The sequence below is a fragment of the Misgurnus anguillicaudatus genome, chromosome 8 (genome assembly GCF_027580225.2).
Source record: "Misgurnus anguillicaudatus chromosome 8, ASM2758022v2, whole genome shotgun sequence".
Taxonomy (NCBI): Eukaryota; Metazoa; Chordata; class Actinopteri; order Cypriniformes; family Cobitidae; genus Misgurnus; species Misgurnus anguillicaudatus.
Window position 1 is genome coordinate 30,139,259 of NC_073344.2, and position 19,480 is coordinate 30,158,738.

At 38.3% G+C, this 19,480-nt stretch overlaps 1 protein-coding gene across 1 annotated transcript in view; it reads left to right on the forward strand.

Moving 5' to 3' along the window:
• nbeal1 (neurobeachin-like 1) overlaps positions 1 to 19,480 on the forward strand; it is a 73,231-nt gene that overhangs the window by 9,044 nt on the left and 44,707 nt on the right. The window contains 9 exon segments of the mRNA XM_073870698.1: positions 2,125 to 2,216; positions 5,369 to 5,530; positions 8,309 to 8,390; positions 8,499 to 8,626; positions 12,797 to 12,879; positions 13,068 to 13,153; positions 13,378 to 13,714; positions 16,098 to 16,204; positions 18,110 to 18,193. Of these exon segments, the coding sequence (XP_073726799.1) occupies positions 2,125 to 2,216; positions 5,369 to 5,530; positions 8,309 to 8,390; positions 8,499 to 8,626; positions 12,797 to 12,879; positions 13,068 to 13,153; positions 13,378 to 13,714; positions 16,098 to 16,204; positions 18,110 to 18,193 (1,161 nt within the window).

Consider the following 19,480-nt stretch of genomic DNA (forward strand, 5'->3'; position numbering starts at 1 on the left):
TATGTTCCCCCGCTTGGCAAGCCGACCGGACGTGACATGGGGGCGTAGCAGCATCGACGATTCCATTTTTTTATTCGAAGTTCGAGGTTGTGACTTAATTTCGAACGATTTCGATTTAAAATCGAAATCGTGAAACCCTTAAGTATTACATATTATTTAGTTTTGTTTATTCTATATAGGGTTCCCACGGGTCCTTGAAATCCTTGAAAGTTTGTGAATCTGGGGGAAAAAATGTAAGGACCTGGAACGTTTTTAAAATAAACATACATAGATACAGGTCATTGAAAGTGCTTGAATCTATTTTATGAAAGAAGTTTTCTGGAAAAAATCCATATTATTCCCTGTAGTGTAGTGTAGGATAATATCATAAAAATTCTAGACTTTTTAAGCACACGTGCTAAACTGTTCGCTTTAAATATCTATGTCTTCTGTATGCGAATGTTGATTCATACCAAAATGCTTTTTTGCATAGTTGTGTTTGTCACATGAAAACGTCTCGGGTTACGTATGTAACTGTTGTTCTCTGAGAAGAGAACAAGACGCTGCATCTCCTTTGCCATAATTCCTGCATCCCTGTAATGCCGTCTTTGGCAATATTTTAGATAGCGATATACTTCCTGGCTCCCGCATTACCCTGTCTTTGTTGTTAAGCCTCACCATTGGTTGAATTTGATATACATATTCAGACGGACTTACCTCTGGAGTCGTCCCCAAAGTGTCACCGTAGTAAGGCAGCGTGAATTCCCTCAAAATGAAGCTGTAACAATATATCATAAAAGCGATAACACTATGTAATCTTGCTCTCACTTGAAATTTGTCCCCACATTTAGTCCTTGAATTGGAGGGTATTGCACCTGGAAAGTCCTTGAAAGGTCCTTGAATTTGAAGTTAACTAAGGTGTGGGAACCCTGTGTGTGTATATTATTTAGTTTTGTATGTTTAGAATTTACCATGCAGCTGCGTCACAGAAAGTTATAAAACATTTCAAAACTTCAGTGTAAAGTCTATTAACTGACAATAACAACAGCAATTGCAATATTAAGATGAATAATCGTGAATTATGATTTTTGCCATAGTCGTGCAGCCCTACGATGATGTCATCATCCCACAGTTTGACCCTAGTCAGACACTGCTACATTACATAATGGCAATGGTCCAGTGTGATCATGCAAAGGAGAAATCATGGTGTCCCCAAGGTCCCCAAAAATCTACTTGAACTCAGTGTTTGCCTCTTTAGAAAACAGCCCTGATGGTTTCAATTGGGACCTTTGAGCGACGAGTAGTTGAAAGTTCACATCACCTCACACCCTCACAGCTGGTAAGGCATCAGGGCGAGGCTGTGCCCGTTCTGAGCTCTAAATAAACAGGGTGTGCCCTCTCCGACCAGATTCAGGACTCAGTAGAGATTTGTGTCTTGCCGCATGAATGGGGCTTTTCATTGACACACACACACAAACTGACTGAGTTATGTTTCACTGGATCTTTTGTGATCGGTCAAGTAAAAAAAAAAACACAAAGCACTTTTGGTTGTTGTGTCGTTCTCATCTCCTGATGGTCAGTTTATTGTGAGTTTTTTTTGTTGGACATGCACGAAATCTACTGCGATGATCTCATAGAGAGGAATTTTTGAGCATGATTTCCTGCTTTGAGTTTTTGTATCCACGGCGTGCCAGTAACACAGTTTAAACATTGACCACACAAATGGGCGCTTTCATTCGGGACACCCTCTAGCCACTTCTGGTGAGTGTCACATGTTTCTTCTAAGCATTTTGTCTTCGTAAACACGCATGCAGAACACACCAGCAACTTAGCAGATTGACTATTGATGAATGTTTAATTCAGAGATGTTTCTGGAATCTTGAGTGTAATAATCCGGGTGAAAGATCACCTCTTTGTGGAACGCTGGAATGTCTCGCAGGTTGGTGGTTCTTGTTGGAATGCAGACCTGCCGGCTTGTCAGGCGTCAGGTGTCATGTATCTGTTAAGACAATAGGCCCACTGAACTTTTCAACACACCTTAGATAAATAAATCAAAGAAATGTGCCTGATAGATGACATTACTATGAATAATTCTCTCCATGATTAATACGTAATTTTTCTCTGTTTGTTGTCTGTAACTTACAGAAGGACCCAGACTACCTGAAGCTCTGGCTGGAGGTTTTCATCGGATCCTATGAGAGATGTCTGGATGTGGACTTCGAGAAACCGCCCAGCAGGTAAAGCCAGACACATAAAAAACTCTTTACCTCCGTCAGCAGAGGAAAATGGTAAACTTTATAAATGTGAACAGTCACGTAGCCAACAGTATGTGAATTTGTTCATTATTGCTAAAGCAAACACACTGTGCCACAACCCTTTAACTTTGACTGGCCCACAAATTAGCGATTTCTGGTCAAACCCAGACACTTGGACAAAAAGTTGTTCATTTAGACAGAAAGGCCCACCCACTTGGACAGGAACACACACACACTTAGACAAGAAGTTCACTTTTAATGGGTGACCTCGTGCATTGCCGAACTGAATTGTTGATCCGTCAACGCTGCGTCAGTGTCGTTGCTTGCGGCAGAAGTTGAACATTTCTCATATGCAAATAACCCAGGCAGCCAGCCAATTACGTTTATGGAAGACCGGAGCATGTGTTGCGGCCACCGTGATTGGCGGTTGGCCACGCTTCAGACAAGCTTTCCGTCACGCATTAACGCTTTCGCCACTTCTGAATGTACCGTTAGGCCGGAAGGTCTGCCCACTTAGGTCGGAAGATCTGCCCACTTAGGCTGGAAGGTCTGTCCACTTAGGCCGGAAGGTCTGCCCCCTTAGGCCAGAATGTCTGCCCACTTAGACAGATGACCCGCCCACTTAGACAGATGACCCACCCACTTAGACAGAGGCTCCACCCATTTTGACAGAAGATCTGCCCACTTAGACAGGAAGGTCTGACCACTTATCCAAGAAGACCCACTCACTTAGCCAGGAACACACAGCTGTCAAGCTCAGAAGACCTACCCACTTAGACAGGGGATCCGCCCACTTAAATAGAAGCCCCGCTCACTTAGACAGGAAGACCCACTTACTTCGCCAATAAGACCCACCCACTTAAACAGGAACACACAGCTGTCAAGCTCAGAAGACCTACCCACTTAGACAGCAGGTCCACCCATGTAGACAGAAGCCCTGCCCACTTAGACAGGAACACCCACCCACTTAGACAGGAATGTCTGCCCACTTAGACAGATGACCCACCCACTTAGACAGAGGCTCCACCCATTTTGACAGAAGATCTGCCCACTTAGACAGGAAGGTCTGACCACTTATCCAAGAAGACCCACTCACTTAGCCAGGAACACACAGCTGTCAAGCTCAGAAGACCTACCCACTTAAACAGCGGGTCCGCCTACTTAGACACAAGCTCCGCCCACTTTAGACAGGAAGACACACTCACTTAGCCAAGAAGACCTACCCACTTAAATAGGAACACACACCCGTCAAGATCAGAAGACCTACCCACTTAGACAGCAGGTCTGCCCATCTAAGACTGAAGCTCTGCCCACTTAGACAGGAAGACCCACTTTCTTAGCCAATAAGACCAACCCACTTAGACAGGAACACACAACTTTCAAGCTTAGAAGACCTACCCACTTAGACAGCAGGTCCACCCACGTAGACAGAAGCCCCACCTACTCAGACAGAAAGACCGACCCACTTAGACAGGAACACACACCTGTCAAGCTCAAAAGACCTACCCACTTAGACAGCGGGTCCACCCACTTAAAAAGAAGCCCCCCCCACTTAGCCAAGATCACCCACCTACCTAGACAGGAACACACACCCGTCAAGCTCAGAAGACCTACCCACTTAGACAGCGGGTCTGCCCACTTAGACAGAAGCTCCGCCCACTTAGACACACGCCTTGCTCGTGCAACCAAAATCCTGTCTCTTCTCCGGACATGGCACTTCATGCAGGCGCTGTTAAAGATAAACATATTTGTACTAAATGCTGCACAAAACGCTTCCGGAACAAGAGAAAAGCTGGAGCCATGCCGCGATTTGCCCACTTGCGGAGATTTGCCCACTCTTGCGGCATACCGTGTGAAACAGCATTTAGACAGCAGGTCCGCCAACTTAGACAGAAGCTCCACCCACTGAAGGAAGAACCACTCACTTAGAAAGGAACACACACCCGTCAAGCTCAGAAGACCTACCCACTTAGACAGTGGATCCGCCCACTAAGACAGGAAGACCCACTCATTTATGGGTGGTCACACCACAGTTTTCGTTCCATTGAGTTCCATTTATATGCATACGAACACGTCAGACCAAAAACGCCAGTGCCTGCTACGTTATTTCTCATTCCCCTGCATACCAAAGTTCAAGTCTGTTGAACTTTGACCTGCCAGTTCGTCTCACATGGAGACCAGTAGAAAACCAGTATGTCATGATGTGACTTTTCTCTACTTCCATAAAGCAAATATAGACGAAGCGCTCGCAATACATATTTGCAGCAACCTTCGCATCCTCAAACACTAGCAAGGTTTTGGCTTTTTGTTTACTAAATCGGCGTTGACAAACATGAAGGTCACGTTCTGATGCAAGACGACAGCAATACAGAGAGAAAATCCAACCAGGCCTGCGCGTGTGTGTGTGTGTGTATGTGTAAAGGATTTATATGGCTGTGAGGTAGTGTTGCATGAGAAAATCACTCTCGCTCTCCCGGCTGTGGTCATGTGATCATGAAGTGCTTAGTCTGTCAGATGATATTACGTAATGCAGTGAGAGAGAGATTGAATCGAATCGGTTTTATTCGTCTTTGCTCTCTCTTCACAGCTGTGCTACTTTCACACACAAAGCATAAATTCATTCCAGTACCAGAAGATTCCTCAGATCTCATAAGTGTCTCTCTCTCTCCCTTACTCTCTCTCTCTCTCAGACATCTGTCACTCATATTGTTACAGACCCATTTTGCTGCTGATATTTTTTGTGTAATGAAGAGAGATGTTTCAGTTTTTATGCATAGTACATGGGGAACACAGCTGTCAAACTCCAGAACGGATGAAAGCACAGGAAGTTCATCCTGACTTGTACTATTTTCCTCTGAAGCTGTGCGATAGATTCGTGTGAGAACATCCACTCTGTAGTTCATTAAATTTTTTTTTTCTTTCTGGATATTTGATCTCACGTGAGACTTTTAGTTATGACACATGAATAAGCAAACAGAGTTTGGATTTAACACGTCAAACCAAGAGCTATCCAGTCTTGCTGTGATGTCAGCTTAGTTTAAATAGAAGCAAAGCAGCTTTGAATGGTGACTATACTAGTATGATATATGATGTATTTAGCGTGTTGTACGTGACTGTGTGTGTGATCACTGCAGGCTGGAGGACACGCCCCCCGTGATGTCACTGCTCCCAGATAACATCCTGCAGGTCCTGCGACTGCAGCTGCTGCAGTGCGTGCAGAAAGCATCTGAGGGCCTGGAGTCTGAGCAGCAGGCGCTGGCTTTACTGCTCCTGAAGTTCCTCATTGTCATCTGCAGGTTAGACTTATGTACACTTCATAATGCACAATAAGCCGCTTTGGCATCTGCCAGTTACATAAATGCAAATGTAAACCATAAACTCGTACATAAACCACATACAAAATAATGTCCCTTTAAAAAAAATGTCTACAGAAAGGTAACCAAAAGTGGCTAACTTTGTTTAGCTCTTATTTCTAATAGATCAGTGTTTATCCAAATCAAGTACATTTTGAATCTTAAAAGAATAGTTCACCCAAAGATGACTCACCTTAAGCAGAAACTTCACTTTTTTTTTTTTTTGAAAATAGGCTCATTTTCCAGCTCCCCTAGATTGAAACATTTGATTTTTAGCATAGTTTAGCATAATCCATTGAATCTGATTAGACCATTAGCCAAGAGTTTAGATATTTTTCCTATTAAAAACTTGACTCTTCTGTAGTTACATTGTGTACTAAGACCGACAGAAAATTAAAAGTTGTGATTTTCTAGGCAGATATGGCTAGGACTATACTCTCATTCTGGTGTAATAATCAAGGACTTTGCTGCCGTAACATGGCTGCAGCAGGTGCAATGATGTTACGCAGTGCCCGAAGATAGTCACTTTGGTAACCTTTAATAGCAGGGGACTATTTTCGGGAACTACGTAACATCATTAATAAAATATCCGAACTCTTTGGTCATTTATGAGCGCAATGCTAATGGTCTAATCAGATTCAATGGATTATGCTAAGCTATGCTAAAAGTGGTAGCGCCAGACCAGGAGATCAGCTGAATGGATTCCAAAACGGTAAAAATCTAATAAAGATTTGTCTCTTTAAAGTCCCTGTATACCGGAAGTTGCGATTGACTTTACTTACATGTTGTGACATATTTCCAAATGAAATATCACACGAGGAAAATAGTGGGCGTTGCCTATCTTTTCCATTGTAAATTGATTGGATATAGAAAAGTAGGCGTTTCATTTAGAAATGGGCAGCAGAATGACAGTTGCAGGGGGTGGGGTTAAAAGATGCTCCCGCCCAAGCCGTCTAGCTGATGTCATCAGAGTATGATAGGCACAAGAGGGTGGAAATACATTTTCAGATGTTGATTGAAGTTTATGAGGGCACATGAATAAATAAAAAAATTACTTTAACGTATCAATTGCTGGCAAAGTTGTCTCCACGTCACTATGTAAGACAAGTACTGTTTCTCGCGAGTCTTGCAACTGCGTTTTTCATCATGATGCGTATGACGATTAGTCACAAAACTCACAAGGACCAATGATGGTCTTGCATACTACTGTGAAGCGAGAGTGCCGCCATTTTGGATCATGCACAACTTACAATGTTGTTTACATTTAAACACGAATTAACGATCTCCAAAAAAGCTTGAAATACCAATCGTTTTCCCTCACAAATGTATTGTTTTGCTTCAAAAGACATATTTAGCCACCGGCGATATATGGATTAGTTTTTCTGATGATTTTGGGGGACAATAGTAAACAGAAAAGTCAATAGAAATTTACATAACATACAGTTAAAAAAACAATTACTTAGATTTATATTACTAAGTAAAACAAACAGCATTAGCAGTAAAGATATTACTATTTTGTTACTTACGAAAAATATGTTTCTGAGACATTCATGTTCCGCTACTAGATCTACAGTAAGATTGAATTTGATGATAACCTCAGTGTGATTTATACAGGAATTAAATATTTGATCATAGCGAGTTGTCAGAGAAAATACCTTGATACTGGAAAAGCTACATATTATTAAAAACAGCTGAGTTACTAAAATATTGTAGTCGGTAACACATAAGTTCTCTTATGTGTAGTCGGTAACACATAAGTAAACTGGTTAGTTGAGGTGAGCTGTCTACAGTATGTATCCATTTCTCAATCCAAAGGCTGCAGCTGCAGAGGTCGCACATGCAGGCTGCATACGTCATCAAGTTTGGTTTAATAAAGTTAACTGAGCATTACATTCGCATATTATAACAATTTACTATTAACTTATTCGAATAAGTGTCAACTTTAGAATTGTTAATATTCTGAAATAAGACTTATGCAGCCTACAAATGGGACCTCCGGACGCTGCAGCCTTCGGATTGAGAAACAGCAACGGTATGTTTTGTGACAGAGGTTGTGGTTGGATGTCAGCTGTCAAGTTTGTTTATGCTTTAAACAAACTAAAGAAAGTCTTTACATTGTCTCTTCCTCTACAAATATTCAACAGACATGGGACAAACAAAATGTGTTATACATTTGTGGTGACGGTTATGGAAATATGAAGTACATTTCACGATCTCGGTAATAGCAGAAACTGGACACATCATCACTCTTTAATGTTTCATGAGTCCTGTGAGCAACTGCTGGTGAGGGATTGAGAGAGGTCTCCACTTGCAATGTTAAAGTGTTACTTCACAGACAGCTGCTGCCCGCGAACACACACATACATACAGTATACACACACATACACACACACACATATACATATACACATGCACACATACAGTTTTTTGCAAAATCTTAGGTCACCACCAGATTTGTTGTTTTAGCAAAATGACCATACATATTTCTTAAACATATTTCACATGGACGTCCACCTGCGGTTAAATATGGACATAATTTAGCCCCTAGTGTGTTTATACACACACTGAATCACAAGTGTGTTTGTAAGTTATTATACATTTTGGCGCTGAATCTTACTGACAGCTCGAACGAATGCTGTCACACGGCAGTCTATCCAATAAAACCAAAACACACACAAAAGCAGTGTTTGGACTGACACCCATGTGTGATGTTTCTGGCAGGAACCTGTCAAACGTGGAGGAGATCGGTGCCTGTTCCTACATCAACCACATCATCACCATGACAACGCTTTACATCCAACAGGTCTGCTATATCTTTCTTCTTCCTCTTGCTTTTATTATGTGAAACCTTTTTTGGGATACCAAATAATTGTGTAAATTCATGCAAACGTGCATCTGTTTCTGTCTTTAGCTGAAGAGTAGGACTAAAGAGAAAGAGCTGGCAGACCAGACGCAAGCCGAGGAGTTTGTCCGTCACGCTTTGGCCTTCTGCGAGAGTCTCTACGATCCCTATCACAACTGGAGGCATCGCATACACGGGTGAGAAATGCGACCAATGCAGAGTCTCTGATACGCTGCCAAAATTTTCACTTTCAAAGTGCATTATACCTCTTACATAAACTTCTATTGTTTTGTTTATCTACGTTCCTGCAAAACTTCTAGCTGTCAGTTGCATAAAAATGCATTCACACATGCATGTGACGCATTAAATGCCAGTCATGCTTTAATGAGGGTAAAACACACAGTGTAGTTAATTTATTTGTGTAAACGAACAGTAATCTAGAAGTGTTTTTCCTTTAGCACCCTAACAGTTCGATCTATGTTTGAAAATATGGAAATTAAACCTGTTTACACAGCTTTTACACATAGATTCAACATGAAATCAAAATGACTATTTACTTTTTCAAATTAATAATTTTTTTTAGGTTAAAGCGGAGATCTGATTAGGATAGGTACATATTTGGCCGAGATACAACTATTTGAAGATTTTGAATCTGAGGGTGCAAAAAAATAATCGAAATATTGAGAAAATCGCCTTTTGAAGTTGTCCAAAAGAAGATTTGAGCAACACATATTACAAATGATAAATATATATTTTTAAAATATATTTACTGTAGAAAATGTACAAAATATCTTCATGGAACATGATCTTTACTTAATATCTTAATGATTTTTGACCTTAAAAACTATAATTTTGACCCTTACTACACTATAAAAAATACTTTGCTGCCTTAAAATTTTTTGATGAATCAACTCGGATTTACAAGTCATTTCAACTTACTATCATTTATCTTCACTAGAGATGAGTTGTTATAACTACAGGTGAGTTGACTTTTCTCAACTATATTTTATAAGTTGTGACAACTCATCTCTGTTGACATGACTTGTAAATCTGAGTTGATTTAACAAAAAAATGTAAGGCAGCAAAGTTTTTTTAAAGTGTATGTATTTTTGGCTATTGCTACAAATATACCGTCTACCTATGACTGGTTTTGTGGTCCAGGGTAATATAAAGGTTGTCCTACTATAATCTGTCCTACGTGGACACACATTTTGTAAACACACAATGAGACGCACAGCTGTGTTTGACATGTAAACATGTCGACTGGTTCTGCAAGTTCTGCAAAGAGATTTTTTTACCCACCTAATGTGATTCAGAAGTTATTTGAGGACAGGTAATATTGCTTCAGGGGCCCAATTTTAACAGGACTCCAAGCACACATGCCACCGAACATGACAAAAATACTTCACATATTTTAGTTTCCTTTATCGAGTCAAGTAAAAATTTTTGTATATTTATACTAGTATATTATTTGTTTCATTGCCTCAAAGCATCTTTACAAGAAAGACAAGAAAAGAAACATTGAAAAACAGCGAAATAGTTCAATATTAAAGCAGTATCGCTCAAGTAGGAATGTGATATACAATGAGGCTTGAAAGTTTGGGCACCCTTGATGATAAATATGAGCAAAGAAAGCTATAAAAATAATCTATAATGTTTCTTCTTTTAAGCGTGAATAAAAAAAATCACAAAAATATAATGTTTCATTGAAGTAAAACAATTGACAGTGAAGAGGACATTACATTACAAAATAAATCATTTTCTCTAATACTCACTGGGCATGAATTGATTGACCTTGATTTTGTGTCAGGGACCCATTTTGTATTTACTTTGATGTTTGTTTTGCACCAATGTCTTGATGAAAGATTTTACCATGACCCATTATAAGATTTCTAGCAGAGCAAGTCAGGTTTTGACTTTTTTATCTGTTGTTATTTGATATAATCCATGAAACCATGTGTCTGAATAATATGTCAAGGAAGTAGGTTCAAAACAATGAAGATCCAGCAGTATATTTAACTGCAGACATGAGCACTTTTTAATCCAATATCATATTGTGGTGCTACTGCCAAAAATACTCCTCTACGTTTCATATGTCCGCAAAACCAAGTCCTATTTAAAGTTTCAGTATGGCAGTATGATTTTTTTTATTAAAGCTTAAAAGAAAAAACATTAGATAATTTTTTTATAGTTTTCTTTGCTCATATTTACCAAGGTTGCCCAAACTTTCGAGCCCCACTGTAGCTCTATATCAGCACAGCTGTGCCGCTGGAATGCGTTAAACTTCTGCAGCGCTGCGTAGACCGAACGGCGTATGATGTCAATTATACAAAACCAGTGCTTATTAATCACTCGCATCGCAGAACTTCACGTAGGCTTGATCAAACCGCACATCGCTGTATTAAAGGAATACTCCAAAAAATCTGATAATTTACTTACTACCATGCTATCCAAGATGTTTATGTCATTCAAGATGTTTATGTCTTTCTTTGTTCAGTCGAGAAGAAATTAAGTTTTTGAGGAAAACATTTCAGGATTTTTCACCCTATAGGGCACTTTAGCGGACCTCAATGGTTTGAAGCAGCTTCAAAGGGCTCTAAACGATCCCAACCGAGGCATGGTCTTATCTAGCAAAACAATTGTTTAATCACAACTGCTCGTCTTGCATTAGCCATGTGACACGCCAGCGTGATCTTGCGTTTTACGTAATCGCTTCAAAATGTAACGCATGTATGCTAGCCTACCATTACGGTGTTTACAAGTGTGGAGAATGAGGACTGTTTCGATGTTGTTGTTGTTGTTGTTGTTGTATGTGTAATGATATTAATTATTGTCTTTGTGTCAGTTTAGTGTTTAAAATGGCCGCAAGTGTGCGTTTCACATATGTAACGTGTGACCCTTCAACGTGATTACGTAATATGTAGAGTTGCGCTGGCGTGTCACACGGCTAGTGTAAGATGAGAAGTTGTGGTTTAAAAGTACATATTTTTTATATTGTTTGGCGAAAATGACGATCGTTTTGCTAGATAAGACCCGTATGCCTCGTTTGGGATCATTTAATCAAGTCTTTTGAAGCTGCGTTAAAAAACGCAAACCGTTGAAGTTCACTAAAGTCCACTATATGGAAAAAATCCTGGAATATTTTCATCAAAAAAATTAATTTCTTCTCAACTTCTTTTATGAAAGTGGAATAATCCTTTAATGGCGCTTTTCCATTGCATAGTACCCCATAGTTTAGGTCGGGTCAGCTCACCTCACTTTGGCTTGGTTAGCTTTTCCATTGAGTTTAGTAACACTACGGAGTGGGAGAGATTATAGGCTTGTCATTATATTTGCGTTGCCTACTGCTGTGACATCATACAAGTAAGAGCGTCGTTGTACATTCCCATACGTTTATTTATTTCTCAGTCCGCCACAAAATTGAAATTTGACCACCACAAATAGATGTTTGCACATCGCGTTTATCACTACATCTGTCTCACAAGTTTCTGTACAAACACCCGTGGCCTCAGTCGATTCGCTCCGCTGCGCCTCATTTAAGTTGCATTTAAGCATATATGCGGACGCGAATGTGCCGCCACAAACTGCAAGTCTGGAAAAAACTGGTATGGTGTTCCTGATTCTCAACATGTGGATGTTTTCATTGCTAAAACGGATGACAACAGGTTTACTCAAAACAGCGCAAGCTAGCATGAAGGTAAAGCTAATCTTTTACATTATAATGATGATGCTGGTAGTGACGATTCTCTCAGACCAATCAGTGATCTACAGTGTGTTCGCGTCACGTTTTGGTATAAGCTTGCGTCCTTTGGAACCCCAACCGAGGTGGTCCTAAAATAAGTATCGGGTACTACGTACTGCACCCAGTGGAAACGCCCAAAAAGTAAGCTGACACGACCCAAACCAAACCGTGGGGAACTATGCAATGGAAAAGCGTCATAAGTCAAATGCGGACTTGCCACCAACAGGACAATGCTGGGAATTACATTAACAAGTTACAATAAATTAGCCTCAGTGTAATCTATTATAATTAGTAATGACAGGCGACTTTCAGACCAAGCTTAAATGTTTCAAAGCGTTTCCTTTATGATTTAGTAAGTGTGAAGAAACAAGAATATGAATGTCAAGCTAAACCCAGGCTAATATTTAAAATATTTTTAGCATAGAATTTCTTTTTCAAATTACAGCAACGTTTTTGATGTTGAAGTAAATGTGCTTTCGCATTTAATGTAGTACAACTTCAGTTTGATTTCTTTCAGAAATAAATGCGTTTGTGAGGCTTGAAACTGCGCAGTATGATCCATGACTGTATGATGTTACATTTACATGTCGTGTTGAGTAATGCGTCTGCTTGTTTGTTTTTACAGACAACAGCTCAGTGCGGTGGAAAAAAGCAGACAGAAATTCAAAGCCGCACCGCTTACTGTAGAGTTTGTGCCTTTCTTTTACCGTAAGTCTTTTGTTTTTCTAGATTGTGTGTTTTGCTTTTGTTTGTTTGTTTCTAGATTAGATCTTCTGGTAATGTCTTTATCATTTGGCCTTCAGCGATTGCATATAACAGCAGGCCTTCATGTTTCTGTGGTTTATCCCATAATCACATCCAGTATACCTTCAATGTTTATTCCCTGTGTCTTTTAGAGTGTTTTCAGGAGAGCGAGCATCTGAAGGACAGTCTTAAATGTTGTCTCTTGCACCTTTTTGGAGCCATCGTCGCAGGTGGACAGGTAAGCCCTGAAAAAGCAAAGATGATAGACAAACTCATAGACAAAAAAAGAAATGTTTTGTTAGAAAGTAATTTCCACAAATATAAAATACTTATAAGCAAGTTGACCAATCACAATTGAGTATTTTATTAAATACAATGATGTCATGGCTGTTAGTTACTATGTGAGATGCATTCAAAACATTCAACAGTATAATATTTAGGATCTGTCTTCTGTTTTGTCAGCGTAATGCTCTGTTGGCCATCTCGCCGGCCACGATGGAGGTGCTGCTGGGAGTTTTGTCTGGAGGCGAGTGTCTGAATGGAGACGGAGAGGATTGGGACAGCGAGGCTCCGGACAGGAAAGGGCTGCTGACGCTGGGCTGTTTGAGAGAGGTGGTGCACAGCCTTCTGGCCAGCAGCTCTGATCAGAGACAGGTGGAGATCAGCTCTGTGCTGGAGAGCTACTTCAAACTGCTCAACTCCGACCCTGCCGCAGCAGCACAGGTCAAAGGTCGGCCGTCCCCGCACCGCTCCCGACACTGGGAGAGCCGTTTTGTGGCGTTACAGGTGAACATGCTCGGTAAGTGTTGCACGTTTCTGCACAATCACTTTTTGGAGTGGGTGTACGGCGGCTTAGTAGTAAGTCAGCACAATATACTGATTGAAATGTCCAAATGCAGTATGCATATCGCAATGTTCATATTTATGTATAGTCAAAGTTTGATTATTATGATAATATTCAGTTCAAATTAAGATTAAGATCTTTTACCACAGTGATGTTTTTCACTCAAAAAAATGTGTGACCCGCGCTGGCAAAATGAGTCTAACGGTCTAATTTTGAGCTACAGGCAAAAAAAAGTATAAATATCGATTTTAATTGAAATTGAAGTTTAAAAAAAAAATAAGTACGTTAAGCACTCATCTAGCAATCCCAATGCTTTAAATAGTAATTAAACATCTAAATGATCTTTATTTGATGTTGTCTGAGAGGTGTACCATCCTAAATTCTTAATTTGATGCAAAGAAGCGTGTTCATCCACATGCGGATCTGACATTTCGGTTTCGATTTGTAACATGCAGGAATTAGAAAATGAAGTGCAGGACTAGCTTGAAGTTAAAATAACTATTAAGAGAGATAAAGTTCAGGGCCTGTTGATGTTAAAAAAGTTATTAGGAGCAACAAAACTTGAAAACTATCTTCCTCGCGCTGACTGACAGATCTGAAGCATGCACACGCGCACAAGCCCGCGACCCGATAATGACAAAAATGGTTTGGCAAGATGAGAAATTCAAAGATCTTTTTAAAAAACTTGTTTTTAAAGCATGCGTCTGGTTTATTTTAATGCACATAGCGTATTTATTTTGATTTTATGCAATAAAAAAATTACATTTGCACCATTTTTATGAAAGTTAAGATTGAATTGATCTGAAATGTCAAATGGTGTAACCGCCAATTGCGCCAAAGAATGAGAAATATTAAATATTTTATCCACTTTGATGGCATAAGCGTAATCATAAAAAATATTTTTAAATATAATTTTATTAGTTATTTCTTAATGTAAAGTTTAATGCATTTTTGTAATATTTGTCCCGACAACAGCTCTGTTTTCTGAATAATCTTTGACAAATGATGTAAAAATGTTAGTGCTGGGCAAAGATTAATCGCGATTAATCGCATACAAAATAAAAGTGATTTTTTGCATAATATATGTGCGTGTACTGTGTCTAATAATTGTGTATATTTAACCACAAACACATTCATATGTTCATTTCAGAATTGTTTTACTTATATATAATTGTTTTTAATTTATTTTTAATATAGTATATATAAAAATATAAATAATATATATAAACATGTAAATGTTTCTTAAATACATACATGAATGTGTGTGTATTTATTTATACATAATAATTACACACAGCACATACTCGTATATTATGCCAAAAATCACTTTTATTTTGTATGCGATTAATCGCGATTAATCTTTGCCCAGCACTAAAAAATGTATGTCAAAAATTCATATTACACTAAACTAGATGATTATATTTTATTCCACATATTATTATTTATTATTTATAATTATATTTATTTATTCATTTATTTAAAAAAAATACTTGTTACACCACCAGTTGATACAGACCGGTTACACCACATTGACATTTTTGCAATTATCCCCCAAATATTTTTTCTAAGTGAAATAAAACCAGAAATGTTTAGACTTGGTCCTTAAAATTCTCTTTTTTAAGCACCAAGTCTAAACATTTCTGGTTTTATTTCATTTAGAAAAAATATTTTTTCAGTGTGTATGCAAGTAATCTGCAAATTTATTTTGAAATTTTAACCTTTTTACATTTAATTGAACCATACGGACACAAAATAATTAACGTCATGTCATTGACCCATATACACATGTACCCAGATTTATAGTTTTAAATTCTGTCAAAAATATCTGTTTTGACAAGAATTCACGCAGGTATAATCTGTTATGTCTTAAGTGAATATTTGGTTAACTGTTTGGCTAACTGGGAAAATATCTGTTGTGTAAGATTATATTAGATCCTTGCATTACAGTAAATATTAAAGCTGTCTGTCTCAATGTCAGTCAAACAATAAAAGAAAGAAAAAAGTTGAACATATATTTCTATAGATATTTTTTTTGACTTTGTGTGCTAAATCTATTAGTTTTACCAGTGATTTTAAGGTATGGATGCTGTGATTTTGTTTTTAAACCTTCAAAAAAAAAAAATTCTCAAAAATTGAGACTTTTCTGACTCTATCTTCAAACAGGTGTAGCTCTGTCATTTTTTTTTGTCAAAATCCAACAAATCATACATCATTTTGAAGTTAGTTTTAAATACAGAACGTCAAAATATAAATAACTTAAGCTTATTTTGACTTAATTTACTTGCACGGGTCACATTTACTGCTGTTCTTGACTGAACTCTGTTCTCCGTTTTCATAGAAACCATCCAGGACATGTTTGAGTGCTCGGACCGGCCCGTTCTGCAGGCCATCTTCCTCAACAGTAACTGCTTTGAGCACCTGACCCGACTTCTGCAAAACAGCAAGGTGAGATCCGGTTACAGCCAGTAACATTCCTGAAGCACTCTGTGAAAGTTTTACTATCGTTGGTTTGGTGTACACAGTCCTGAATCACAATAAAGCCCCACAATTATCGCCCACTTTTTAACAACCTTTCCTCATAACGTTTAAAAACAGTGATAATGGAGACGACAGAGACTGTACTTGAGAAAGTTGTTGAAATGGTTTATCATTACCAACCTGAACTAGGTTGGTTTATTTTAAAAGGTTTATGCGGTATCAGTTTATCTGGGTACATTTTACAAAGTGTTTTCACTTCCAGACTGTTTTGCTCTATTTGGTGATGTATAGAGGAAGTGCATGACCTTCGTCCTTCTGCCACAATGTGGCGATTAACCTGAACATCCGTGTGTGTGTGTGTGTGTGTGTGTGTGTGTGTGTGTGTGTGTGTGTGTGTGTGTGTGTGTGTGTGTGGTGTATTCCTGTCAGAATAAAGAATATGATAGATTGGTTCATTGTTTAACTAAGTTGTCTGTGAATTTGTCTTGCCAGTCAGTTTCTTGCGTAAATGTTTACAGTCTTGTGTTTGGTTTAGATATTTAAAAGCCCCCTTGTAATCGATAATTTTATCTCTTAAAACTCATCTTTGCGCATATGTATTGTGATAATAATTTCTTCATGCTTTAAAATAGCTTAAATGAAAATCTCGACCCTTGCAATATTTAGTATACGTGGATCTATAAATATGCAAATTAGTCCCCGCCTCAGGTCGCACTCAGTCGCACCAGCTCAGACCATAGATGCACTATAAAAAATCAATTTCTTAATTATTTTTTAAAAAATCTGCCAATGCACTGCAAAAAAATGATTTTCAAGAAAAAAAAATCTTAGTATTTTTGTCTTGTTTTCAGTAAAAATATCTAAAAGTTCTTTAATTAAGATGCTTTTTCTTGATGAGCGGAGCAACCCGGGAGGGTGGGTCTGGTTTTCAGACCAAAAATGTCGAATGTACGTGATTCTGTGCATAAAACAAGCAAAAAAATCTTGAACATTTTTCTTAAACCAAATTCAAGAAAAATTCAAGAAAAATTTACTTACCGCAGATTTTTTTGGCTTGTTTTATGCACAAAAGCACTAAAATTTGATATTTTCTCAGGTCATTTTGCTCATTTAGAAAATACATCTAAATGTAATATTTGTTTGTAATCAGTACTGAAAAAAAGACTAAAAGACTAAGTAAGAAAATAATTTTTTGCAATGTTTGAATATGCGAATTAGCCCATGCCTCCAGCCCTCCACTCAGTTACCCTAGCTCAGAACATAGATATATATGTACATAGATTACACATTCGGCAGATCCAGTCTCATAGCTAAAGGTTTTACAATCCATATGTGAGTTGTGCGTTTGCAGCATGTTTTTTATGTTGTTTTTATGCATTCACACTGCACGTGTATCCAGTGAATGCTTGCGTCGCAGAAGTTTTCACACTGAGTCTATGTAGTGTTGCTTAATCCACAGTTGCATGTTCGTGACATTGAAAACCAAAGCGATTTTAAATTTTTGGAAAATTGCAATTTTATGGGGAGAATACTCAGCAATGGTGTTGAATGATGAATTTGCACATGGTTTGTCTTAAAGCATGTAAAAATGCACATAGACATATAAACAACAATGGAAATTTGTTTAATTTATATTGTGTGTGTCAGAATGTGTGCTTTTGCTAAAGTGTGTTGCTATTAAAACTGTGTCTATGTTTTTACCAATTTACAGCATGAACACCGCATCTAAATTGCCTTCTATCCATGCATGTGCCAGTCCTTTAGGGACGAGACACTTAGAGACATGACTTTTGACCTTCTAACCTTTAACCCTTTGCACTTTCCCCTTACCTGACTTTGTGCTTGCTGTGGTCGGCTCCGTCCGTCTGGCAGCTGGTTAACGCTACGTGCACAGCTGCAGACAAGGACCAGAAAGATTTAACCAACAGGTTACTGACAGGAGAGAGTGAGATTCAGGTACCACCCAACACTTCCCAACGCCACGCCCTCTTCACCTGCACAACCACTCCAGTACAAGTTTACCTGAGCAGGGTTGTTATGATCTAAATATATTGCCCTAGTATGGATGGGTAAAATAACAGTTCATTAGCGCACTTCATGTTTTGTAGACTAGCAGTTTAAATGTATGTAAATGTAGAATTTAAAATCTAATTTAAATATGGAAATAAAACAATGATTAAGGATGTACCAAAGAATTAAAAGTTATGAGCCAGATTTACTGACAGCTTGTGCCAACGCAAATGCCTCTTTTGCCGCTGAGGAACGAAAGGGTTTACTAAAGACACAGTAAAAATGAATGTTAAAAGGTTATTTTTGCGACCTTATTGCATATGCATTTGTAGGAGTTTCCCTTTCAGACAAAAATTTTATTGGAGGACAGTATATAAATGAATCATGCAACGCGATGTACTAAGGTTTGCACTCGTCGTTTTCCTGGTATTTGCGCCATTATTTAATTTGTGGAAATGAGATTTTTGCGCCTGTTTTCTTTAACATGCACCTTAGAAATCACAACATCATTTTTATTTTACGTTATTTTTAAATTGTGCATCTCACGTTAATTTGCCACGTTTAGTAAATCTGGCCGTATATTTTCGCTTCCGCTTTTTATCCGGGTCACCAATCAGATGTAAGTACATTTGTGACATTAACCTTCTTAAACTCTTTATATCGTAGACCACATAAAAATACTGAAATTCAAGAAAATCTAACTTTTTCTTTAATTGTTGGGCTGATTTTATTTTCAAACCAGACCAGAGGTCTGATTTATAAAATGCTGTGTTAATTTGATTTTAATTTCAGTCCCTCCAGAAAAACATGATCATGCGATCGCTGATTCAATGCATCAACATCAGCCAAAATCTGCATATTTATGCGGGGGGCACATTTTTTAAATACGCCGCACTTTCGCTGCATAAATTGCATATGTCTATAATTATAATAATTAATAAAATAATTTCTAAAATATTCGGGGCTTGCATGATTTTATAATCCCTACATTTTCGTAGCAAAAAGTCGTATATATCTTAGCAGAAAGTTGAAAAAATGTGCATTTACTTTAGGAAGTGACGTAATTACGCGACGTGAACATCAATGAAAAGCTGCAAAAAATGTTTTGCAAGTTCACGCAATTATGGCAAGTTCACACAATTTCATCGCATAAAATTGCATAAATATCCCGCTTATTCCATCGCATTTTTTAAGAAAACGTGCCACAAGATTATGGATTTTTGCCCGCAACAA